The 26,850-nt window shown below is 40.1% G+C and overlaps 2 protein-coding genes across 7 annotated transcripts in view; one reads left to right on the top strand and one right to left on the bottom strand.

The window, feature by feature from the left end:
• Positions 1–16,614, bottom strand: part of VWA5A (von Willebrand factor A domain containing 5A) — a 37,436-nt gene extending 20,822 nt beyond the window's left edge. For 2 of the 6 annotated variants that reach the window (XR_004679994.1, XM_035009182.1), the window contains exons 1-10: positions 15,641–16,101; positions 14,051–14,108; positions 13,730–13,932; positions 13,194–13,416; positions 12,897–13,072; positions 12,490–12,604; positions 4,656–4,828; positions 4,306–4,394; positions 3,955–4,099; positions 3,153–3,232 (exon numbers count right to left, since the gene is read on the bottom strand). Coding sequence is in view for 5 of the 6 variants with exons in the window: in XM_035009182.1 (XP_034865073.1) it covers positions 3,153–3,232; positions 3,955–4,099; positions 4,306–4,394; positions 4,656–4,828; positions 12,490–12,604; positions 12,897–13,072; positions 13,194–13,416; positions 13,730–13,932; positions 14,051–14,093 (1,247 nt within the window). In the remaining variant the exon portion in view is untranslated. Of the gene's footprint in view, positions 1–3,152; positions 3,233–3,954; positions 4,100–4,305; positions 4,395–4,655; positions 4,829–12,489; positions 12,605–12,896; positions 13,073–13,193; positions 13,417–13,729; positions 13,933–14,050; positions 14,109–15,640; positions 16,103–16,569 lie in introns of those variants that run through there. The other 4 variants (XM_035009179.1, XM_035009180.1, XM_035009178.1 and 1 more) reach the window with 4 other exon arrangements.
• A 9,267-nt stretch (positions 16,615–25,881) lies between these two features.
• LOC118013341 (olfactory receptor 148-like) lies at positions 25,882–26,850 on the top strand. The gene is given in 3 exon segments (XM_035009184.1): positions 25,882–26,512; positions 26,515–26,566; positions 26,568–26,850. Coding segments are annotated over 3 exon segments (927 nt in total). The 5' UTR covers positions 25,882–25,920.

The raw sequence follows: 26,850 nt of genomic DNA, 5'->3' as shown, positions 1-26,850 counted from the left end.
CTTATCACCAGGCCCAACATTACTTTTGGAATATTTCTTCCTGAAATATTTAATATTACCCCAAACATGAATTTAAATAGTCAAACAAACATAAATTGAGATTCTACAAAAATAACTAGCTAGTACTCTTTCAAGATATCAGCATCGTGAAAGATAATGAAAAGCTGAGGATCTCTCCCAGAGTGAAGAAGATTTAAAATAACATAACAATGAAAATATTTGGTCTTCGATTTCCTCCTGGAACAAAACCAAAGACAAAAATCTATACAGGACATTATTAGAAAACTTGTTGGGGCGCCTGGGTGGCTCAATCCATTAAACATCCAGCTCTTGATTTTGGCTCAGGTCATGATCTCAGGGTCTTTGAGAGTGAGCCCTGTGTCAGACTCCGTGCTCAGTGGGGAGTCTGCTTTTCTCCTTCTCCCTCTCCTTCTGCCCCTCCCCCCACTCATGCACTCTCTCCAGCCTCCCCCTCTCTAAAATAAAGAAGTAAATCTTTTTCAAAAATTTCTTTAAAAAAAAAGAAAACTTGGCAAATATAGCCAGACTATCTTTAGATAGTAATAGTATCATCTTGGGGCGCCTGGGTGGTTCAGTCGTTAAGCGTCTGCCTTCGACTCAGGTTGTGATCCCAGGGTCCTGGGATCGAGCCCCGTATTGGGCTCCTTGCTCAGCAGGAAGCCTCCTTCTCCCTCTCCCACTCCCCCTGCTTGTGTTCCCTCTCTCGATGTCTCTCTCTGTCAAATAAATAAACAAAATCTTAAAAAAAAAAAAAAAGATAATAGTATCATCTCAACATTAAATACCCTGAATTTATTAGTTTTATTGTGGTTATTCATCAGGACGTCCTTGTTCTTAGAAGATGAGTGCATTATTATTTGCATATGAAGAATTACAGTATCTGTGGCTTGCTCTCAAATATTTCAGACCAAAAAAAATAGGTGAAGCAAATGTGGGAAAATGTTGACATCTGGTGGAAGAGTATATTGTTCTATTCTTACAACATCTCTATAGGTTTAAATTTTTTAAATAAAACATTGGAAGCACATATTAGAAGAACCAAGAAAGGCCTCAATATGGGGAGGGTATGTGCTATGGTGAGCGCTGTGAATTGTGTAAGACTGACGAATCACAGACCTGTACCCCTGAAACAAATAATACATTATATGTTAATTAAAAAAAAGGCTTAAATAAATGGATGGACATACCATGTAAATAGACTAAAATACTCAATTTGGTAAGTACTAAATTCTCCCAAAACTGATCTATAAAATCAATGCAATTCTCTTTTTTTAAGTGATCTCTATGCCCAACTTGGGGCTCAAACTCACAACCCCAAGATCAAGAGTTACATGCTCTACTAACTGAGCCACCCAGGTGCCCCTAAAGTTAATGCAATTCTAATCGATATCTCAACAGCCTCCTTTTTTAGGTAAAAACTGACAAGATAATTCTAAAATACAAATATAAAGAATCATGAATAGCTGAGACAATCTTGAAAAAAAAAAAAAACAAAGTTGAGTACTTACTCTATTGGAAATCAATATTTATCAGAAGGCTACATAAATTTATCTGGTATAGTTCTGGCACATGTCTAGATAAATAGACTAATGGAATGGAACAAAGGATCCAGAAATAATCAATACATGTGTAGATGCTTATTTGTGACAAAAATGACACTGTACATCAGGGAGGAAAGGACAAACTTTCATTAAATGGTACAGGGTCAATTTGATATCAACATGAAGAGATGATGAAAATTGGCCCCTGCCTTCCACAATGCATAAAAATAAAATCCAGGCAAACTATACATCTAACTATAAAAGAAAAAATGATAAAACTTCTAGAAAATAACAAACAAAAATAGCTCATGACTTTGGGTAGGGAAAGACTTTTTAACAGGACACAAAAAACACTAACTGTAAAGGTAAAGACTAAAAAATTATATTACAATGAAGAAAAACTATTAATAGATATCATTCTGAGAGTGAAAAGAAAAGCTATAGAATAGGAAAAAATATATTTCCAGAACATATTAACAAAGTCCTTGTGTCCTGACCACAGACTGAACTAAAGATCAGTAAAAAAAGAAAGTCTAACAGAAAAAAAAAAAAATAGGAGAGATTTAAAGGTACATCACAAAACAGGACATCCAACTGGTTAATAAATATGAAAAGGCACTCAACTCCATTAGTTACCAGGAAAATGCAAATTAAAACCATAATGCGATACCACTTTACACCTACAAAATTAGTTAAGGTTTACAAAGACAAACAATGCCAAATTTTGGATAGGAATCTGGGCAACTAGAACCCTCATACAATGCTGGTATGAATTAAATTAGTACAATAACTTGGAAAACTATCTGGCATTCCCAATAAATTCTACAACTATGTCAACGCAAAGAAATTTTGTGTGCATATATATATATACACATATATATGAAATAAGTATGTATACATGCATATGTGTGTATGTGCAAAAAATACATATATAAGAATGCTAGGATATTCATAGAAGAATTATTTTTAGCAGCTAAACCAAAGTCGATCAGCAGTAGAATTAATAAATAAATTATGGAATAATCACCCTATGGAATACTACACACCAATAAAAATTAACCACAGCTCCATGCAAAATATGTATGAATATCAACATACTGCTGAGGGAAAGAAGATACACAGAAACAAAAACATATTGTATAACCCATTTATTTTTATTTAAAAACAAAAATAAACCATGGTGTTATAAATTAGGAGAGCTATTTCCTTTGGAGAGGAAAAAGTTAGTAGTGATCGAAGTGATACAGTGATCAGCTATATACTTATGATTTGTGTAGCTTTATGTTTTACTTTGATAAAAATGTTTATAGTTTAAAAAAACTGTCTTACTATTTAATTTTTGTTTCCATTATGGTTTAGAAAGAATAAAGGGCAATGACTTTGTGGTGTTACTGATGTTATTTAGAAAATTACTTTTATCTTTTAGTGGAGAGGGGGAAAATGATATAGAAAAAAACTTGTCAGCTAGTAAAACTAAAATTCTTCAATCACTCTATCCTCCACAAGGAATGTCAACACCGGTACCATGCGGATTAGACTATAGGTGGCATTACCTGGATCAGTCACCCAGAAATCACGTTCTCTTCCTACCTGTGCCTCAGCCTGTTTCTCTTGACTTCGTTAATTATATTAAACGTGTCAGTAACTTCTCCATCTGTGAAGACAAAAAGCTGTCGAAGGAAAGAAGACATTCATCAAATCTCTGTGAAGATCATTTTTTTTTATTCTTATGTTAATCCCCATACCTTACATCATTAGTTTTAGATGAAGTGTTCCATGATTCATTGTTTGTGCATAACACCCAGTGCTCCATGCAGAATGTGCCCTCCTCAATACCCACCACCAGGCTAACCCATCCTCCCACCCCCCTCCCCTCTAGAACCCTGTTTGTTTTTCAGAGTCCATCGTCTCTCATGGTTCGTCTACCCCTCCGATTTTCCCTGCTTCATTCTTCCCCTCCCGCTACCTTCTTCTTCACTGTGAAGATCATTTTTAAGATACTGGAATTCGCCCTTGGAAAAAAATCAACCATTTTGTTGCAGAGACTGATGCCTCCTCAGACTGGCATGAGGGCCCTAATTTTCCACGGTCACTTGCACCACGTTCTCACAAGGTTTGTTGGGCACCTGGGATTTTCCTCACCTCCCCCTTCTCATCTCATCTGAGGCTTTTGTGGAACTCTGCAAAAGGACCTCCATCACCCACAGCCCACAGCACAGACTAAGGAAGAATTCTATTACATGCTTCTTGTCTTTTTCTCCTTACTATATGATAGAAGACTGAATTATATATCATGTTTTAACAATCCTACAATGAAGCTCAGGGGTATGGATTTTTGAGCAGAGATTTCATTCCCTCTGTCGCCTCCTATCAGCTCTCTTCCAGTTCCTACCTGAAGGGGGTGGCCCGCAATGGAAGGTTCCCTGTAAATGATCTGGAGCGGTGTCAAGATTTCCGTGCCCCCCAGGTCAGCCCGCATAAGCTTAACTCTCCTCAGTGCCTCTTCCATGGTCTGCTGAGTGTACTGCACACTATTCCTGAGAAACAAACAAACACGCCCAGTGACATGATAGCTGTTCAACACCATGCAGTACCAAGTCCCTGAACTGAGATGCCCCCACTGGAAACAACGTCGCCTGAAATACCCACTGCCAAGGTCAACTGTGGAGTAACCCACTTTAGCAATCTAGTCCTTTCTTTAAAGTATCTTTTTGGACTCTCAATGGGCTTTCTAGAAACTTACGGAAAGAACGCCTCATAGGAACTTCCAAATCCATAGACATTGAAATAACAGCCTATAGGCAAACTCTTCAGCAGCAAAAGCAGTGTTTCCTGAAGGAAGAGAGTACGGGGAGACAGTGAGAGAGGATCCTCTCAGACACAGAGATGCTGTCAGTCTAACTCTTGAGAGAGCAGACCTTCACCCACTTCATGAGTCCAGGCCCTTATAGTCCAAGGCTAGCCTCAGAGTGGTCATGGTAGATGTAGTTCAGATGGGGAACACACCCAAAGTACCAGATGGGCCCTAATTTAATTCCTGAGATTCATCCCCATTTGTGCATGTAACCAGAAAGAGAGAGGAACTAGTTTTACCTTGGCTGCCTCTATGCGCAGCTGAGATTTATCCTGTTTACTTATGGGGCATTGCATACTTCCTGAGCGGTCCATGAGGAAGACGAATTCTCCACAGATAACTGGTGACTGAGCTTCTGGGATATTTGGGTAGAAACACACCATCGCAGACGGATCTTTCATGAAACCATCTACTTAGAAAGGATAAGGACACTGTAAGATCTAACAATTGTAAATATCTATGCCCCTAACATGGGAGCAGCCAATTATATAAGGCAATTAATAACAAAAGCAAAGAAACACATCGACAACAATACAATAATAGTGGGGGACTTTAACACCCCCCTCACTGAAATGGACAGATCGTCTAAGCAAAAGATCAACAAGGAAATAAAAACTTTAAATGACACACTGGACCAAATGGACTTCACAGACATATTCAGAACATTCCATCCCAAAGCAACGGAATACACATTCTTCTCTAGTGCCCATGGAACATTCTCCAGAATAGATCACATCCTAGGTCACAAATCAGGTCTCAACCGGTACCAAAAGATTGGGATCATTCCCTGCCTATTTTCAGACCACAATGCTTTGAAACTAGAACTCAATCACAAGAGGAAAGTCGGAAAGAACTCAAATACATGGAGGCTAAAGAGCATCCTACTAAAGAATGAATGGGTCAACCAGGAAATTAAAGAAGAATTTAAAAAATTCATGGAAACCAATGAAAATGAAAACACAACTATTCAAAATCTTTGGGATACAGCAAAGGCAGTCCTAAGAGGAAAGTATATAGCAATACAAGCCTTTCTCAAGAAACAAGAAAGGTCTCAAGTACACAACCTAACCCTACACCTAAAGGAACTGGAGAAAGAACAGCAAATAAATCCTAAACCCAGCAGGAGAAGAGAAATCATAAAGATCAGAGCAGAAATCAATGAGATAGAAACCAAAAGAACAGGAGAACAGAGCAACGAAACTAGGAGCTGGTTCTTTGAAAGAATTAACAAGATTGATAAACCCCTGGCCAGACTTATCAAAAAGAAAAGAGAAATGACCCAAATCAACAAAATCATGAATGAAAGAGGAGAGATCACAACCAACACCAAAGAAATACAAACAATTATAAGAACATATTATGAGCAACTCTATGCCAGCAAATTAGATAACCTGGAAGAAATGGAGGCATTCCTAGAGATGTATCAACTACCAAAACTGAACCAGGAAGAAATAGAAAACCTGAACAGACCTATAACCACTAAGGAAATTGAAGCAGTCTTCAAAAATCTCCCAAAAAACAAAAGCCCAGGGCCAGATGACTTCCCAGGGGAATTCTACCAAACATTTCAAGAATAATTAATACCTATTCTTCTGAAGCTGTTCCAAAAAACAGATATGGAAGGAAAACTTCCAAACTCATTTTATGAGGCCAGCATTACCTTGATCCCAAAACCAGACAAAGACCCCATCAAAAAGGAGAATTACAGACCAATATCCCTGATGAACATGGATGCAAAAATTCTCACCAAAATACTAGCCAATAGGATCCAACCGTACATTAAAAGGATTATTCACCACGACCAAGTGGTATTTATCCCTGGGCTGCAAGGTTGGTTCAACATCCGCAAATCAATCAACGTGATACAATACATTAACAAAAGAAAGAACAAGAATCATATGATCCTCTCAATAGATGCAGAAAAAGCATTTGGCAAAGAACAGCATCCTTTCTTGATCAAAACTCTTCAGAGTATAGGCATAGAGGGTACATACCTCAATATCATAAAAGCCATCTATGAAAAACCCACAGCGAGTGGCACCTGGGTGGCTCAGTTGGTTGAGCGACTGCCTTCGGCTCAGGTCATGATCCTGGAGTCCCAGGATCGAGTCCCGCATCAGGCTCCCTGCTCGGCAGGGAGTCTGCTTTTCCCTCTGACCCTCCTCCCTCTCATGCTCTGTCTCAAATAAATAAATAAAATCTTTAAAAAAAAAAAAAGAAAAGAAAAACCCACAGCGAATATCATTCTCAATGGGGAAAACTGAGAGCTTTCCCCCTAAGGTCAGGAACGCGGCAGGAATGTCCACTATCACCACTGCTATTCAACATAGTATTAGAAGTCCTAGCCACAGCAATCAGACAACAAAAAGAAATCAAAGGCATCCAAATCGGCAAAGAAGAAGTCAAACTCTCACTCCTTGCAGATGATATGATACTTTATGTGGAAAACCCAAAAGACTCCACCCCAAAACTGCTAGAACTCATACAGGAATTCAGTAAAGTGGCAGGATATAAAATCAATGCACAGAAGTCAGTGGCATTCCTATACACCAACAACAAGACAGAAGAAAGAGAAATAAAGGAGTCGATCCCATTTACAATTGCATCCAAAACCATAAGATACCTAAAAATAAATGTAACCAAAGAGGCAAAGGATCTGTACTCAGAAAACTATAAAATACTCATGAAAGAAATTGAGGAAGACACAAAGAAATGGAAAAATGTTCCATGCTCATGGATTGGAAGAACAAATATTGTGAAGATGTCAATGCTACCTAGAGCAATCTACACATTCAAGGCAATCCCCATCAAAATACCATCCACTTTTTTCAAAGAAATGGAACAAATCATCCTAAAATTTGTATGGAACCAGAAAAGACCCCGCATAGCCAGAGGAATGTTGAAAAAGAAAAGCAAAGCCGGCGGCATCACAATTCCGGACTTCCAGCTCTATGACAAAGCTGTCATCATCAAGACAGTATGGTACTGGCACAAAAACAGGCACATCGATCAATGGAATAGAATAGAGAGCCCAGAAATGGACCCTCAACTCTATGGTCAACTCATCTTTGACAAAGCAGGAAAGAATTTCCAATGGAAAAAAAGACAGTCTCTTCAACAAATGGTGTTGGGAAAATTGGACAGCCACATGCAGAAGAATGAAGCTGGACCATTTCCTTACACCACACACAAAAATAGACTCCAAATGGTTGAAAGACCTCAATGTGAGACAGGAGTCCATCCAAATCCTAAAGGAGAACACAGGCAGCAACCTCTTCGACCTCAGCTGCAGCAACTTCTGCCTAGAAACATCGCCAAAGGCAAGGGAAGCAAGGGCAAAAATCAACTATTGGGACTTCATTAAGATAGAAAGCTTTTGCAAAGCAAAGGAAACAGTCAATGAAACCAAAAGACAACTGACAGAATGGGAGAAGGTATTTGCAAATGACATATCAGATAAAGGGCTAGTATCCAAAATCTATAAAGAACTTCTTAAACTCAACACCCAAAGAACAAATGATCCAATCAAGAAATGGGCAGAAGACATGAACAGACATTTTTCCAAAGAAGACATCCAAATGGCCAACAGACATATGAAAAAGTGCTCAACATCGCTCAGCATCAGGGAAATCCAAATCAAAACCTCAATGAGATACCACCTCACACCAGTCAGAATGGCTAAAATTAACAAGTCAGGAAATGACAGATGTTGGCGGGGATGCGGAGAGAGGAGAACCCTCCTACACTGTTGGTGGGAATGAAAGCTGGTACAGCCACTCTGGAAAACAGTATGGAGGTTCCTCAAAAAGTTGAAAATAGAGCTACCATACGATCCAGCAATTGCACTACTGGGTATTTACCCCAAAGATACAAATGTAGTGATCCGAAGGAGTATGTGCACCGGGATGTTTATAGCAGCAATGTCCACAATAGCCAAACTGTGGAAAGAGCCAAGATGTCCATCGACAGATGATTGGATAAAGAAGAAGTGGTATATATATACAATGGAATATTACTCAGCCATCAAAAGGAATGAGATCTTGCCATTTGCAATGATGTGGTTGGAACTGGAGGGTATTATGCTGAGCGAAATAAGTCAATCAGAGAAAGACATGTATCATATGACCTCACTGATATGAGGAATTCTTGATCTCAGGAAACAAACTGAGGGTTGCTGGGTTGCGGGGGGGAGCGATGGGGTGACTGGGTGATGGATGATGTGCTCTGGTAAGCGCTGTGAATTGTGCAAGACTGTTGAATCTCAGATCTGTACCTCTGAAACAAATAATGCAATATATGTTAAGGAAAAAAAAAAAAAGAAGATAGCAGGAGGGGAAGAATGAAGGGGGGGAAATCAGAGGGGTAGATGAACCATGAGCGACGATGGACTCTGAAAAACAAACTGAGGGTTCTAGAGGGGAGGGGGGTGGGAGGATGGGTTAGCCTGGTGATGGGTATTGAGGAGGGCACATTCTGCATGGAGCACTGGGTGTTATGCACAAACAATGAATCATGGAACACTACATCTAAAACTAATGATGTAATGTACGGGGATTAACATAACAATAAAAAATTAAAATAAAATTAAAAAGTAAAAAAAAAAAGAAAGGATAAGGACACTGTAATATGAAAAAGAACTCAAGAATACTAAAGACCTCAAGAATCAATTATAGTGAGTTAGATAGGGAGCTGAGAAGATCTGAATCTAAAACACTGATCTTCATACTGTGTCTGCTGGCAAAGGGTTTGAGGTGAGTTATAAACATAAAAGATACAGAAGCAGAAAAGATATGAAAGAGAAAAAAGAAGGTAGAGGTTACCAGGCACAAGCCATAATTAAAATATATAGTTGGATGCTAGCTTCCTAGCAGCTAGGTAAATTAGTGAAATGCATGAAGTTATAATGTTCCAGCATTTACCAGGAGAACTGAGCTAATTTCTTTGCAGAGACACCTTCTTTTCAAATCAAATCAATGGGAAATTTATCACATGGGTCCTTATTTAAGTCTTTAATTACACTTTTGAAAACATGATGTTCATGAGGAATTCTTATGTTGACAATTTGTAAGAGCTGAGGGCATAGTGTCATACACAAGAAGGAAAGTCCGTCTGCTTTGGGTATGAAACATCTCCAGAGCTAGGATGTGTGTTAGACTCTAATCGCATCACCCAAACAACACTATAGAGGAAACCATGGGAGTCTGGCCTTTGTTACCAAGTTGTCAAAGCTTTGATTTTATTTTGAGGAACAAGTGAAAACTGATGCAGGAATTGAAATGTTAGCATTGAGACAGAGATGAAATGAGAATGGCTGGGTTATATCCACTTGTTTTATAGTTCAGAAAATATAAGTTAACAAAGAATGGAATTCCAATATCCTATTTTTATAAAGTGATTCAAGAATGATGAGTTTAAATTCTCAGTAGCCTTGGGATTCAGTATGCCTATAGGATGCAGCTCAGTTTAATCTCTTAACCCTGGGATACCCCAATGACCAAACTGGCTTCTAAATAAAATGGGTGCAACTCAGCAAATATTTGCTTAAACACTGGTTCAAGGATAACTTCTAAAAAATCTAGATCTCTGGATACATGGTGGAAGAGCAGCTTTTTTTTAATAGGCAAGATAAATTCCCTTCCATTTTAAGACACAGCTGATTGTAATGGGATTGGCGCTAGACTGGTAAATCAGAAAGGGTGCCATGACAACAAAATAGGGACATATATCTAATGTGTTTAGAACAATGCCAGATATACAAAATGCACTATCTAGGTATTTCGACTGCAATTCCTTTGGCGTGGCTCAAGTTATTTTCACCTACGTGAGTTTCTGCTTCCTCTTATTTATTTATTTTTAAAGATTTTATATATTTATTTGACAGAGACACAGCGAGAGAAGGAACACAAGGAGGAAGAGTGGGAGAGGGAGAAGCAGGCTTCCCACGGAGCAGGGAGCCCCATGCGGGGCTTGATCCCAGCACCCCGGGATCATGACCTAAGCCAAAGGCAGACGCTTAATGACTGAGCCATCCAGGTGCCCCTGCTTCTTCATTTTTAAATAAGATATTTCAAGCCCTAGCTCCTCAGCTTGCTAGCCTCAGTTTCTTCATCTGAAGAATCCAAGTAGTAATACCTGCCTCAAGATTATTTTAAGGGTTAAGTGATATCATACATTTAAGGAACTCATCCTAGAACTTAACTCAGGTTAAACTCTTAAAAACAATTTTAGAAAGTATTTATACTTTTTTATTACTTTTATTAAATTATACATATAATTTTTAAAAAATCATGTTCTTAATATGGTTAAGGACATTCTAAGTTTAAAAAATACAAATTTTGTATTTTCATCATGTAGTGGTATGCTTCATTTGGCAGAACTCTCAATGGTTTTAGTGAGTCAAGCTGCCAGTTGTTGTTTGCTTCTTTATATGGATGGGAATAGCAAGTCGTCTTGACCAGACAGATGGTCTGGAAAGCCAGATTTGAGTGGCCCTGCTAGAAGGGATTCACAAGATCATAAAGGCTACCCCCAATGTCCCCCTCTGGCCTGAAGAGCCCACCATAGGAACAGATGAGGAATTCTGCCAAGGGCCAAGGGAACTGCTTGGAAGGAAAGGAACTGAGATCTCAACTCATACCTTTTAAGATTCAGGATTATAAAACTTTCTGTGGTGGATTAAAATAATTCTGACTGAATACCAGACCCCCACTACTGTGGAAGTATTTCATGGACACCCAAGGGGGAACCCACTAAAGGGAAAGGACAGAACCAGTACAAAAGGACTCAACTAATGTACAGACAGAGCATGGAGCTTCACGGAAGAGAAGCTAGAGCAAACCTGGTTGCGGTTGGGAGCCCCTCTAAACGGCTTTAGCATGGACAGCTTGCCTGGAGGAAAAATGGTTGAACAAATGAGGACAAACTAAGGAGCTCTCGGCAGCTTTGGCCAAACATTAACAGTGAGAGAGAAGAATGGCCTGTGGAGGGCCAACTGCAGGAAATTGTCTTCAAAGTGGTTGTAGTTACAGAAGTAAGAACCTAACCTGACTATGACTGTCCCCAAACACCCTTCCATTCGACAAATGCGGGAAGTTCTTCAGAAGTGGCAGTATCTTTCTAGTTAGGCTTCATGGTCCCTGCAATCCAGAGGCATGGCTGCCCAGGAAGGCCCCAAGAGAGCAACAGACTGATATGGGTGATACTAGTTATAATCATAAAGAAAAGTACACATATAGACAGGAAAATTTAGAAAGTATGAGAAATTAAAGAAATTAAGAAACTAAATTTATTAAGAAACTACACTTAGTCTTAGAAGTTAAGATACTAGGGCGAGATGAAAAAAATCTCTGGAGATGGATGATGAGGCATTATCAGATTTGGAAATCTTTGATAGTTTTAAAAGTGAAAATATCACATTTTTATTTTTATTTCATTTTTTTCCTACAAATGAATATTTACTTTTTTTATTGAAGTATAATTAACATATAGTGTCATATTAATTTCAGGTATACAACGTAATGATTCAACAACTCTATACATTACTCAGCACTCACCACAAGAAGTATAGTCACCATCCGCCACCAAACAACATTATTACAATCTTATCAGCTCTATTCCTTGTGCTCTCCTCTTCATCTCTGTGACTTATTTATTTGGCAACTGAAAGTGTATACCTCTTAGTAAAATAGATAATACATAAGGGGATAGAATAGAATAGAAATAGATCAAAGGGATTAAGAGATACAAACTTCCAGTTATTTTTAATCTTAATTTGCACTTGTAGAGACTGATCATTGTCATTTATATTTGTAAACTAGTTGTGTTTCCTCTTGTGAATTATTTGTCCATGTCCTTGATCCAATTATCTACTGATCCACTTAAATCTGCCTACAAGACATAATCATGTAGATGGATTCTCATTGTATCTAACCATTTTTGCACACCATAATGTAAGCTATTTGAATGTTTTACCCACTACTGGATAGGAGGAAAGAAAAGTGAGGGTAATTTGAGGGTAATTCCAAGACAGGAGCTCCCCTTTAGGTGGTCACTACAAAGGAAGAAAGAGAATACCTGGGTTGTCTTTAGGTTGCCCCATCTCCACAGCAACAGTGGGGGTGTGCACCTCACTGTAGTAAATCAGGAGTTCCACATCTCGATCAAATTTGTGTCCATCAGCCAAGGAAACCTGAGTTAAGAACAAGCAAAAGATCCACATTAGAACTATCACCATTTGCTGCGTGCGGCTGAGGTCAGGGCTGAGAGCTACAGGCTTCTTCCATGAGGAAGTGTGGTCAGGAGCAGGGACAAGAATGGAGAGAAGGCTTTGGAGAAGAAATGGGGATAAAGAAGGAACAAAGTGGGATTCCCTCTAGTTAACAGGGAAAAGTAAGGACCATTTTGGAAGGACTGAGTGAGGAACAAGATCAGAACCCAAAGAATAGGGGTGCTGGCAATAACAGTGCTTTCTTATGAATTACCTGGGCAGACGTCTTATCTTCTCCAAGGTATTCAGTAGGACTGAAGGGGCAGTTGGATTGGATCCTCTCAATGCCATGCTGGGAACTGATGGTGGCAAGCATGCTGAATGTATAGGGCAGGTCCTCCAAAGGGACTACAGGAGGCTTCATATCAAGGCAACTGTCCTCAAACGATCCTACAAAAAGTGACTTTAATTCTGTTTCCCCTTCCCACACTTCTTAGCACCCCTACAACCTTGAGGGGGTTTCCCAAATTATATCACCCACCACAGGGATTTAAAAGGAAAGAATAGTCACCAGAGCCACGGTATCGAGGATTCAAAACAGCTGGGAGCACATAGCGCAGGGCTCCATCTGCTTCCAAGGGCAGCTCCTGCACGGACTTCAGGGTGAGCGCCACCTTTGACCCTGGGTTCAGGTTCCCCACATTGCAACAGAAGACGTCCCTGGAGTACTTGTCCTCCTCCAATAGGAAAGCTTGGCGGCGGTTGCTGATGGCACTCTCATAGATGCTGTGGGCCTAAGGAGAACAGGGAAAGAGAGGCCATAGCAAAGGTGGCTTGCTTGAATGAAGAGATGGTAGTACAAGAAACAAAAACTGATGGAGAAGGCCTGTGATTGGTGCTGCCAAGCTCACAGCTATACTTTGAATGGCTCTGATTGATTCCCACCCTCCCCCCCACCTCCAGATGATTTTAGGAAAATAGCAGCTAGAGGGGAGTAGAAGAAAGCATTCCACATCAGCACATTTTGTGAAGGAGCATTTGTAGAGATCCTAAGAGTATGCATGAAGGAAATAAGAAGGGGAGAGATAATCTACTCATCCCTAGTACCTTCCTCTTCTCCTGTAATTCTGCTTTAATTTTCTTCCCATCCACCACGGCCTCAAAGCTGTAGACAGCTGAGTCATCATCCATGGGGAACACAAAGAAGGTCTCCAAAGGAACATCTTCCTCATTTTCATAGTTTAAGGTAGCAGACACACCAGCCACGAACTCACGAATGGACAAGGTCACACAGATGCTCTTCAAGGGTACTGGAGATAGACCAGGGTTCAAGAGGTGAACAAACTTTAACAGAAGTCTTCCTGTCTGCCAGGCATGGGGCCAGATGCCAAGATACAGTGGCAAGTAAGGGTCATGAATCAGGCTTACCTGGTTCCTCTTTGCGGGTTAGTAGACCACCAGGGAGCACCATGGTGATGCAGGGTTGCTGTGGAAAAGACACATCATGAATACAGTGATATGTTGGGGATTATCTATTCAAATACCAGACTTTATGTGCTTCTGTCCAGCATAAGAATATATTCAGAGGATTGATGTTGGAGCTGGAAGGAGAAAAAAGCTATAAAGAAGGGGACAAAGATACCAATGGTAAGCCACCTCCTAAACACCAGACCCAAATGGGGAAGCTGAAGATTCACTAAGTCCCCACTAAACAGGAAGTCTCTGAAACACCTGAGGCTGGTTCAAATACCAATTTCACTTTTTCGAAAGTGTATTTAATACAAGGAAATATTGTTCCTGTTTTAATTATTACGGTTGTTAAATAGACCTTGGCTGTTACTTTGGTTCATGCTACCCAGAGACCTGCTTCGCAAGAAAATGCTTGATCCAAAATGGTCCCCTGCAACTTAGGTCATTTATCTCGTGACTTTTCTTTTGGGGCTCATAATTGAAATCACTGTTTGTTTCCTCTGTCCAAGATATTCTAATATACATATATAAATATCATATATGCAACATGTCCTCTATTTTAAATCATGTCATCCTAACTGTATCTTCCAAATTTTATTATAATCTTGGACAACCACTTCATGTGATATGGTAACAAGGAGATAAATTTATATACCTAGACTATGATTTACATTATGATTCTTTTATCCGGAGAATTAGCAGGTGGGTCTGGTCCTAGTCATTGGCCCTAGTAGCCCTGGAAGCTGCCCTCCGACCACTCTGAACAGAATCACTTGTGACCTTGCCTCTCCCTGTTCTGTCAAGGGTGACATAAGGTGCAATCTCCAGCACCAGTTAGGGGACTTTTCACTGAAAATACAACTTAAGGAACTAAAATAGAATTGCCTGGTGCACAAAGAATGCTGAAGGAAAGTGAAACTGATGTGCTTATCCAGAGTCCCAGGGCAGATGAGTCATGGGAAAGCCCAAGCTTCACTCAGGAACTCACAGTCCAGAAAAACATGTAGGCTCTTGAGAAAGGCAACTTTCCTTCCTAGAACAACACCCCCACTCAAGGATCCTGAAGATTGTGGCAGAAATACTTCTAGGCCCTCTATGCTCATCCCAATCACCATTTAAAACCTCACATCCTACCCCCATTCAGAGCAATGTCCATGTGACTCATCTGTCTGATAGCATTGGTGCTTCTTGTATATCGTGTCCCATCTCCACAAGTCAGCACCAATACATCAGGCTTTGGGTTCCATATTTGTTATTTTGAAGAACTGGATAAAAACTGCGTGTGGCTAAATGACTCGCAATTGATAGAAACACAGAGAGCAGTAGCAGCTGTAGGGAGAGGAGAGAATGCTCAGGAAAAGGGTTATCATGCAGATAGATGCTTGACTGGGGTGAGGTCTCTGGTGCAACAGGCTGGCGCTGGGGAAGGAAGAATTTTTAGTAACATCAGTAGGAAGCTTAAAGCAGGAGAAGGACCCAGGACACAGGGGTACAACAGCTGAAGAAACCCGACAGGCAAGCAAAGCCCTAAGGCTTGGCAATACTCACCAAGGGTGGCTTTCAGGTGAAGAGACAGAGCAGAGAGGTGTCTCCTACAAAAATAAACAGCCTTATGCCCTCAGAACAAATCCCTCACTGAGGAAAATTTGTTCTTCTGCAGCTTCTCCCCCACCATTTCAGAAATGCACCTAGCAACAGGTAGGCAAAGACTGACCACAGCAGCTGACCAAGGTCAAAGGCAATCCGAGACAGCTGGGAACATAGAGGGAGCTCCCTGAGCCGGGGGCTGCGTGTTAAGGTGGACCCTCAGGAATCCAGGAGTCCCGGCACCTTGCGGTTCAGCACCCGCCAGGGAGAGGGAGGAGCCGGCGAGCTATGGCGCAGCGAGCCACACCCCTGCAGCCTGTTGCAGGAAAACAGCTGAAAACTCGTGATCCAGACCAGGAGGCGATTTGAATGCGTAGTGGGGCTTACGTAGATTTACTCTGTAAAATTTCAGTTCCAGATTTGCAGTGTCCAAGCATTAACAGAAGGGATCAGAGTCAGCCCCTTGAATATCTCTATATGAAAGGGGTTAGGGTCTGCAATCTGGCTGGGGTCGCGAGTGGGGGAGGTTTTAAACTCCATTTCCACAGCATAAAATTAGATAAAATTGAGAAAACATCAATTTTCTACAAGAAAGAAAGAGAGAAAAGTAAAATAAAAGAGAAGGAAAGTAAAAAAAAAAAAAAAAGGACCTTGAGAGGATCAGGGATGCCTAAATCCCTTATCCAGCCCCCATAAGACTCCCCCTAAACTGCCAAACCTGCAGAAAACTCCCAGGGACCTAACACCAGGACTCAATACCCGCACCCCCCGCCCCTTGGGCTTGCAGTTAAAACAAGCCCCTGCAGATTTGGCAATGGGGAAAGAACGGGTCTCAGCCATCAGGGTGAAGGGGTGGGATCCAGCCCCAGCTACGGCTGCCAGTCACCTACCTTCTCCCACAGTCTGAGAGCTCTGAGTCACAGCCAGGAGAAAACAGCGGCTGTCAAAATTTCTGGGATGACCTGCCCCTTCTAGGGACCGGTTATAAAGTAGCAACTACTTGATTAAGGGATCAAGGGAAAATTCTTCAACCCTAGAATGTTTGCTTGTTTTCCTTTTTTTTTTTTTTTTATTTTATAATGTTATGTTAGTCACCATACTGTACATCATTAGTTTTTGATGTGGTGTTCCATGATTCATTGTTTGTTTTCCTTTGCCTAGTCTCAGTGAGGGAACCATCAGAGGATAGGCAAAGGGGGAAGAGGTTTTTTTTTTAACCAGTGAAATGCTTGAACATCAACAATCACATCCTATTTCTGTAACAGACTTAATTATCAAAGGCTTACTTTGCACTCGGCCCTACTAATAATACTGTGTGGTAGAACCTGAACTTTATGAACATTATATCATTGCCTCTTCATCTCTAATTTGAGTCATTTGTCCCAAGATTGCATCCTTCCTAACATCATGGGGGAGAAGGGTGAAGGGGGGTTGGCGAGGAGACAGGGCAATGCTCACAGGGACCAAGCCTTCCAGTCATGGGTGGTTTATGGGTTTTTCATCAGGATCATAAAATTAAGGTGTTTGGTTTTGTTTTGGGGGTTTTTTGTTTTTGTTTTTTGGGTTTTTTGATAGTGGGGGTAACAATGTAAGTAAATGAGAACACCTATGCTCATTTTCCTGGCTAAAGGACACTAGAAGGGATCAAGTTTCTTATGTCTTCTTTATTTCAGAATGATGTTAAATCTGACAAAGAAAGAATCATATTGCCATTGAGAATATGTATAGGGTAAAGAGAATATGCGTATGAAAACTCAGGTTGATTTTGGTCTCTGCGATGTCATTCGTATTTACTTTCTCTGAGTTTTTTGTCTTATTTGTAAAATGAAAATAATGGCGTACTTACCTCCCTGGGTTTATATTAAAGATCCAGTGGATCTTAATGGAGGTGATATCTGTGTGTGTGTGTGTGTGTGCACGCGCATGTGTATACCCACAACAGTAAAGCACAATATAAGCACAGATTCTATTTTATCATTATTAGGCTTTAGGACTACGTTCTTTACATGTACCAAACTAACTGTGAGAGGGAATGATCCTTTTCTCTTGGTAGAAACCACATCTGGTATTGGTTCTCCTGACTATAACTTCTGTTGGCTACAGTGTCTGGTCAACAACACGGAAATGCTGGAAAAATCATCTGACACAGCTGGACTAGAGAAATTCCACAGACTATACATGGCAGCTGGGTCGGAAGGAACTGAATCAGGAAACATACATATGATGCTGGTTATTGGAAGAACACTTACATGAAAAGCCTCTGAACCTGGCACAATATACATAATTAAACAGACCTTTATAGCTATTAAAAATATGAATACATTTTATTTATCTGTTTATTCATACTTAGTGTAAACACATGAAGAATTTCACTCTTTGCATATAGACTATTAAATGAATCCAATGATCAGATTTTGAAAGAGAACATGTAATTCATTCTTTTAGTCAACATATAATTATTGGACTTCTACCGTAGGCAAAGCATTGTTCTAAACATTGGCATAGTGGCAATAACAAAACACAAAGACCCTTCCCTAGCTGGAGTTTACATTGCAGGGGGAGGAAATATTCAATAAACAAATAAGCAAGTAAATAAACAAGAAAATATCCAGTAGTATAAGTGCTTAAGGAAAACAAAATTTGTAATATAATAGGGAATAAATACAACCTGCTTTAGATTAGGTGTCTCCACTCAAAAATCTGTCCTTGTGACTGCATGCTGCTAAGTATCCTCCAATGTCAATTCTCAAGTTTAGCGCAAGATGAGCCAAGTCTGTGGCCATTCAGAATAAAGACATTTCCCAGCCTCCCTTAAAACTAGGTGCGACCTTAGGACTAAGTCCTGGCCAATGAGAAATAAAGAATGATGTGTGCAACTTCACACCACATCCTTTCAAAGAAAAGATTATGACCTCCTCCTCACTTTCCCCTCTTCCTATTCACTGATGGGAATGCAGATATATTCTGAGCCACTTTAGACTATGAAGACTAGGGTGAAAACCCCTAAAATGGAGAATCCACGAGACAGAAGGGTCCTAAGTCCCTGAGGCTTTCATGGAGTAGAACCACTGCATTTGCACAGATTTTACAGGAGAAAGTAATGAATTTCTCTATTATTCATGACAGGTATTTGGGCTCTGTGCCACACACACACTCCTTATCTTCCCTAATACCTGATTATGATCAATAAGAAGAGTAAACTTTTAAGGCCAACAATCTTCTTTTGAATATGCAAAGTATATTTACACAAAGTGGAAGGAAAGGTCTGTAATTATGAGAACAGTGTCTGATCCATTTCAGCACCTACCAGGGCAACACATATGCCCTATTTATGCTTATGTGTGTTGATCATAGAACGCTGCTTATTTTCATCCAGTTCTTTCGACAGTCATTTCCCTTCTTGACAGAAGAGCTGTTTGTGTTACAGCATAGAAATACTTAGCACAGTGGCACCTGGGTGTCTCAGTTGGTTAAATGTCTGACTTTGGCTCAGGTCGTGATCTCAGGGCCCCTGGGTTGGAACCTCATGTCGGGCTTCCTGCTGAGTGGGGAGTCTGCTTGTCCCTCTCCCTCTGCCCCTCCCTCTGCTCATGTGGTCTCTCTCAAATAAATAAATATTTTTTAAAAAAGGGGAGATACTTAATAAGGTCAGAACAAGCTGTTTTGATCATCCCCTCATTTCCTGCTGTTCTCTCTCTCTTATGTCTCTTATCATCATGGAGTTTCTTATAAGTCTCCTGTTGTTTTTCTCTCTCCTAATGTTTCCTCAGTGATTCATCTAAGACTTCCTCTTGTTCTTATCATACTTGAGCCCTTATGTGTTCTTAAAACTTTTAAATCCTTAAGTAAAGAAATGCCTAAAATGCATAAAATTATTTGATTAATGAATAAATACATATAAATGCTGATGGCTGTATACTCTTAGGTCTTGTGATTGCTATCCATCATAGATATTGTAAGATAGATTTCAAAAGATCAAATGAATAAATGCTTAGAAATGTACACAAGTCTTATAAGCATTTATTACCTGACCAATCAGTGATAACAATTGCAATTAATAGCCATCATTTTTATGTAATCACTGGGGTAACTTGCAAATTTTATGCTTGGAGAGATCACATGAAAATGGAGCCCAACAGGAATTTATCATAGATGGATGAATAATCAATAGGATGAATTGAAAAAAAATACGGATCTAGCTACTGTATATTGAATTCTTATTAGAAACCAGTGCTAGATAATTTACATAGTAAGATGAAGAGCTTTAATTTCACACAGGGATAATGCCTGTCATCACAAAACCACTTAGTTGCTTGTCAGAAACTCCTTAGAAGATGCTGACTATTGTTTAAGAGTAATAATTTCCATCGACTACAAGCAAATATACTTTGGGCAAAGAAGCACAAATAAGTACAAAAGGAGACAGGCAGGATGAAGCCCATGGGTCTAAATCCCTGAGGATCAATAGAAGGCATACCTTCCTTATCCAGAGGCTCAAAAATTGTAAAGAAAACTAAGAATCAGGTTCTGATGTTTTCATATCAACTTGGTTTTGCCATTGAATTCAGTCCATGAGTCTAGGCTCCATTCTTACCTCTACTACTGAATAGTTGTGTAATCTCGAGGAAGGAACTTAACTTCTCTGGTGATCCATATCATCATTTGCGAAGTAGACTAATGATACTTACCCTATATCTATGTGGTGAGAATTAAATAAAATAAGATTTTTAAAGACGTCTGTCACAAATAAGCACTCTTTAAATGTTAGTTCCACTTTCCCTTTCTTGGGTCTTTTTTCCCTTTCTTGGTTGGCCTGGTTAAATGCTGAGAGTCTGGAAATCTTATATCATTTAGAGTCTCTAGAGAACAGGCTATTATTTTGAGAAGGATTCCTAGACTTCTTACATTTTTACTAACTCCAGAAATGTTAGTTTTGTTTCTGTTACTTACCATGTCTTTCACTATAATTACTAGTAGTTAAAACAAACACAACTAAAAAAAAAAACAACAAACAACAAAAAATTAAGCCAACAGACAAAGGAAACAAAACTTCATCCTAAAATTGGGTAAGGCAGGAGTAAGGGGGGGGGAAAGCAAAGTTTCTAATGATGAAGATAAATCTACATTCCCACCATTTTCTTTAAAAATTGTAGGAGCAAGTAGTTTGTGTCAGGAACTGTGTAAGCATTGTTTCATTTACTCCTCACCATCACCCTGTGAAATACTATTATAACTCCATATTATAACCTATATTAAGGTTCAGAAAGGACTACTGACCTTCTCAAGGGCTTATAGCTAATGAGTAACAGGCTTGTTCTTTATACCAGAATCTTCTGGCTCCAAGGTGGATACTTTTTCACCACGCTAGAATTTCTTCTACAACCAAAAAGGCAATAGGTAGAAATTGGGGGGAAAAATGACAGAGAAGTGGCCAAATCTCTGAGGCTTGTAAAGAACAAAAGGATTCCATGAGAAGTATACGCAGAGTAGAAAAATAGGGTGGTTGGAGGAACCACAAGCTCTTTGACTCCCAATTCCTTTCAAGATTATCTTGATTACCATGTACTATTTTTTCACTCTTAAACTCTCTCAACACCCAGCATTTAATTGCTCCCTGTGCTCGGAGGGCTCCTATTCCCTGAGTCTTGGACTATATCATGGATGGGGCTCCAGAGGGACTATGAGATAATTTAAAGTCTGACAAAGGTAGAAGATCATTTTGCTTCTGTTAACTCTGAGGAAATCACACTAGGTGATAGGACAGTCGTTGAATGTATAGCATCCTCCTTCTGTATGAGTCTGAATGCAAAAGAGCAGTTGGGGTCTACAGCTAGAGCACCCAAGTCCAGTCCCAGGGAAGAGAGATGTTTGAAATGGAGAGCCCCACACCTCTATAGAAGAAACTGAAGATAAAAGGAGGGAAATTTTTGTTTTCCTTACTTGAGCCAGTCATGACCATTTGACCACGTAAGTCTCAGAGCATCTCCCCATCTTTCTCAATTTTTCACTTTGACTTTCACTCTGGAATCATGAGTAGCAAGGATTATTGGAAGAAATCACAGTCAAGAGCTTCCTTCTCATTTTAGGCAATGACTAGAATCCTTTCCTCCATTCACTCTATCAAACAGCACACAGGAATGCATTCATTTATTCTTTTTTGTTCATCAAGACTTAATTCAGTAACTTTCATGTTCCAAGCACCACACAGTTGCTTAGGATTAAAGAATTAGATATATTCCCTGACATGGAGAAAATATATTTCTTTTCTTTTCTTTTTTAGATTTATTTATTTATTTGAGAGAAGGAAGGAGGGTCAGGAGAGGGAGAGAAGGAAACTCCCCACTGAGCAAGAGCCTGACATGGGGCTTGATCTCATGACCCTGAGATCATGACCTGAATTGAAGCCAAGAGTCACATGCTCAATTGAATGATCCGCCTAGGGACCCCAAGAGCCTAGACTTCAAATCAAATCTGCCTGGCACAAAAGTCTTGTCTTCCCTTATCACCATTCCCTCACAGCAGCATTCTACTAGCTCTCTCTGTTCATGGAACCTAGACCGAAATTGTTCTGAAGTCTACAAGGGTGACTATGTAAAAAGATGGATAATTCAGAGCCTGGGGCCACCAGGGGCCATGAATCTTTCTGTAACAGCTTCAGCACAAGTACAAACTGACTTCAGGTTCAGATGATCTCTCACTGGAAATACTCAAAAATCATCTGAGAAAAAACTAAGGAACACTGGCTTCCCTCCAACCAGAAACCCAACGACTCAAAGAACTGAATGCAATAAACCGAGTCTCTAATCAATTGCATCAATATATTGCGATAATGCTGTTCTAGCTCTAATTATCACATGAACTAAGACGCATAATCTCAATCTAGAACTATGGTTGTGTGAATAATTTTTGTCTGATTTTAGTATTTTTACACTAATTCCTTTTTACATCCTTTTATTTTTGCTACAGAACTTTCCACCAATCATGACTTCCTCCTTTTCCTTCTCTTCAGGAAGGTCCATTCTTCTTTCTATGACTTACATGTTTTTCCCCCAGCAAGAGACAACGATGAGTTACTGGCAATTATGAAGATGTTCAAGGCTCATCCTATCTTTTCTAGTTCAGGAATTAGATACTCTACATTGTGTACCTAATTTCCCTTCATGGACCCTCAAGCCAAAAGGAGGCTCACCACAGCCATTGATTCCCAAGGTTAATAATAAAGACTTAAAGTAGTCTGAAGACAAAAGGAATCATTTCAGAGCATTCTAAAGTTCTATTCAAACACACACATTTTGGGGGGTGCTACTACTTTCTAAATTCTAGAGATACAGTGCTGAACAAGAATAGACACGGCCTCTTCATGGAACTTACAGTCAAACTATAACCACAAACTAATTTCCAACTTTTTGTTCATTTACCTACCTAACAAATATTTAAACGCCAGCTATTTACAAGCGCTGTGATAAATACTACAGATTTAGTGACAAATTCAGGTGTAAAAGAGGGTCAAGTAAATCAATCAGGAATTACTTTTTTAAAAGATTTTATTTATTTACTTGACAGAGAGAGAGACAGCGAGAGAGGGAACACAAGCAGGGGGAGTGGGAGAGGGAGAAGCAGGCTTCCCGCAGCGCAGGGAGCCCGATGCGGGGCTCCATCCCAGGACCCTGGGATCATGACCTGAGCCGAAGGCAGAGGCTTAACGACTGAGCCACCCAGGCGCCCCTCAATCAGGAATTATAATTAGAAGTCAGGAAATTATAATTAGACAATTTTCATATACTTTGGATTTCCAAAAAACGAATCACAAAAGTAAAAGCTGAAAGTGAAAACATCATCTCTTTTGGGACAAGTCACAAGCACTTTTGAATGCCAGCATTGTAAGACAGCTAATTGACCACAGCACACCCTAGCAGCAGTTCCTGATTCTCAGCATGCTCTGTTTTGAGACTTTTTCCTTTAAAATGAAACAAATAGTTAAACTCATAGAAATCAGAAAGGGAGACAAACCATGAGAGACTCTGGACTCCAGGAACAAACTAAGGGTTACAGAAGGGAGGCGGGGGGGATGGAGTAACAGGGTGATGGGCATTAAGGAGCCACGTGTTGTGATGAACACTGTGTGTTACAGGCAACTACTGAATTGTTGAACACTACATCAAAACTAATGATGTACTACTGTTGGCTAATTGAACATAAAAAAAAGAAACAAAGTGAAGAATGGTGGTTGCCAGGGCAGGGATGAGAGAGAAAATGGGAGCAGATCAAAGGGTATAAACTCTCAGTAAGGCAAAATGAATAAATTCTAGAGATCTGCTGCACAACATCGTGCTTATGGTTAACAATATTGTATCCTTAAAAATCTGTCAGGAAGGTAGACCTCATTGTAAGTTTTCTTACCAGAATCAAATAAAAATAAAAAGCAGAAAACACAGAACAGTTGCAGAATTAAAATACTTTTATTGCACTAAGAATTCAAAAATTCCAACTCTTGGCGGGGATGCGGAGAAAGGGGAACCCTCCTACACTGTTGGTGGGAATGCAAGCTGGTGCAGCCACTCTGGAAAACAGTATGGAGGTTCCTCAAAAAGTTGAAAATAGAGCTACCATACAATCCAGCAATTGCACTACTGGGTATTTACCCCAAAGATACAAATGTAGGGATCCGAAGGGGTACGTGTACCCCAATGTTTATAGCAGCAATGTCCACAATAGCTAAACTATGGAAAGAGCCAAGATGTCCATCGACAGATGAATGGATAAAGAAGAAGTGGTATATATATACAATGGAATATTATGCAGCCATCAAAAGGAATGAGATCTTGCCATTTGCAACGACGTGGATGGAACTGGAGGGTATTATGTTGAGTGAAATAAGTCAAACAGAGAAAGACATGTATCATATGATCTCACTGATATGAGGAATTCTTAATCGCAGGAAACAAACTGAGGGTTGCTGGAGTGGGGGGTGGGGTGGGAGGGATGGGGTGACTGGGTGATAGACACTGGGGAGGGTATGTCCTATGGTGAGCGCTGTGAATTGTGTGAGACTGTTGAATCACAGATCTGTACCTCTGAAACAAATAATGCAATATATGTTAAGAAAAAAAAAAGAAGAAGAAGGTAGCGGGAGGGGAAGAATGAAGTGGGGGAAATTGGAGGGGTAGATGAACCATGAGAGACGACGGACTCTGAAAAACAAACTGAAGGTTCTAGAGGGGAGGGGGGTGGGAGGATGGGTTAGCCTGGTGGTGGGTATTGAGGAGGGCACATTCTGCATGGAGCACTGGGTGTTATGCATAAACAATGAATCATGGAACACTTCATCTAAAACTAATGATGTAATGTATGGGGATTAACATAAGAATAAAAAAAAATTCCAACTCTTAGCAAGTATTAAATATCCCATAGCTGCATCTTTATATGTGATGTAACTTCACTAAAATTGACCTTCCCAATAATACAATTTAGCTGCTAATCTCAACAATTTAAAACCCCAGGATGACATCCAGATTCAGTTTCTTTTCTTTCAAATGAGCATTACCAAGTAAGAAAATGCTCAAACTAAGAAATATATTTAATTAGAATAATATTAATATGATCCAAATTCTAATGCTCATTGCACTGAACCACAATGCATTGCTGTCATCAAAGGTGTGGGTGCCCACATTAACCTTTGATGAATATTTAGGGCATTTGACCATGGCTTTGAGTAACCCTAGGGATGTTCTGAAAAGGAATCAGGAGGATGAGGCTTCCAGGCTAGTCTAGTTTAAGGCATTTATTGCTGTATAATTGGTTGTGGATGTTAATTAAATTATGTTCATCTGTTCAATATTGAGGTCTTTTTTCCCTTAGCCCATTCAGTATTTCACCATGGTGGTGTTTCATATTGCTTTGTATCCATATTCATGAAGGAAGATGATATCTTGAGATATAAAAGCATAGATTTGCTTTTCCACCCCCTAAATGTCTTTGACCGAATCCCTAATTCTTAATTTCAGCATCATATTTATATTTAAACAAAGATTGGGGCACCTGGATGGCTCAGTTGGCAAGCATGTGTCTCTTGATCTCGGGGTTTTAAGTGTAAACACCATGTTGGGTATAGAGATTACTTAAAAATAAAATCTTTAAAAGAAATTAAAAAAATATATTGGTGGTGATTAATGTGTTGGTATTGTATCTGCCACGAGTCGCCTCTACATTCATGCTTTCATCATCTTGTCTGCTCCAGGAACATGAGGAATCACACAGAGCGCCATGAGTTTATTCTACTGGGAATACCTCAGACAGAGGAACTGGAAACTGTGCTATTTGTCATCTTCTCATTTATTTACCTCTTCACCTTGCTTGGCAATTTACTCATCCTTACAGCAATTGTTTCTTCTTCTACCCTTCACACCCCCATGTATTTCTTCCTGGGACTCCTATCTATTTTTGACATCTTGTTCCCATCTGTAACCTGTCCCAAGATGCTATCCTATCTCTCTGGCCAAAGCCAAGCCATTTCTTATGAGGGCTGTGCAGCTCAGCTCTTCTTCTACCATTTCCTGGGGTCTAGCGAAGGCTGCCTCTATTCTGTGATGGCATATGACTGCTTTGTGGCCATCTGTCACCCACTGAGGTATACGCTCATCATGAGACCTGGGGTCTGTATCGGCTTGGTCATGGCAGCCTGGTTGGTGGGTTGCCTTCATGCCACCATCCCGACCTCCTTCACCTTTCAGTTAACCTACTGTGGCTCCAGCCGGGTGGACTACTTCTTCTGTGACATTCCTGCTGTCTCACCCCTGGCCTGTGCTGACAGCTCCCTGGCCCAGAGAATGGGCTCCACAATGTTGGCTTTCTGGCTTTAATGCTTTGGTTCAGTGTTTGTGTCTCCTACACGCGTTGGGATTGCCATTCTGAGAATCCGATCAGCAGAGGGCAGGCAGAAAGCTTTCTCCACCTGCAGTGCCCACCTCACTGCAATCCTCTGTGCCTATGGTCCTGTAATCATCATCTATCTGCAGCCCACACCCAACCCCTTGCTTGGTGCCATGGTGCAGATATTAAATAATATCATCTCACCCATGCTGAACTCATTAATCTATTCCTTAAGAAACAGAGAAGTGAAAAGGTCCCTGAAAAGAGTGTTCAACGATGTAGTATTTATTTCTCTGGAATAA

Source organism: Mirounga leonina, unplaced genomic scaffold (genome assembly GCF_011800145.1).
Source record: "Mirounga leonina isolate KUSES-001 unplaced genomic scaffold, KU_Mleo_1.0 Mir_153, whole genome shotgun sequence".
In the NCBI taxonomy this organism is placed as follows: Eukaryota; Metazoa; Chordata; class Mammalia; order Carnivora; family Phocidae; genus Mirounga; species Mirounga leonina.
This window is presented reverse-complemented; position numbering and strand designations above follow the sequence as displayed.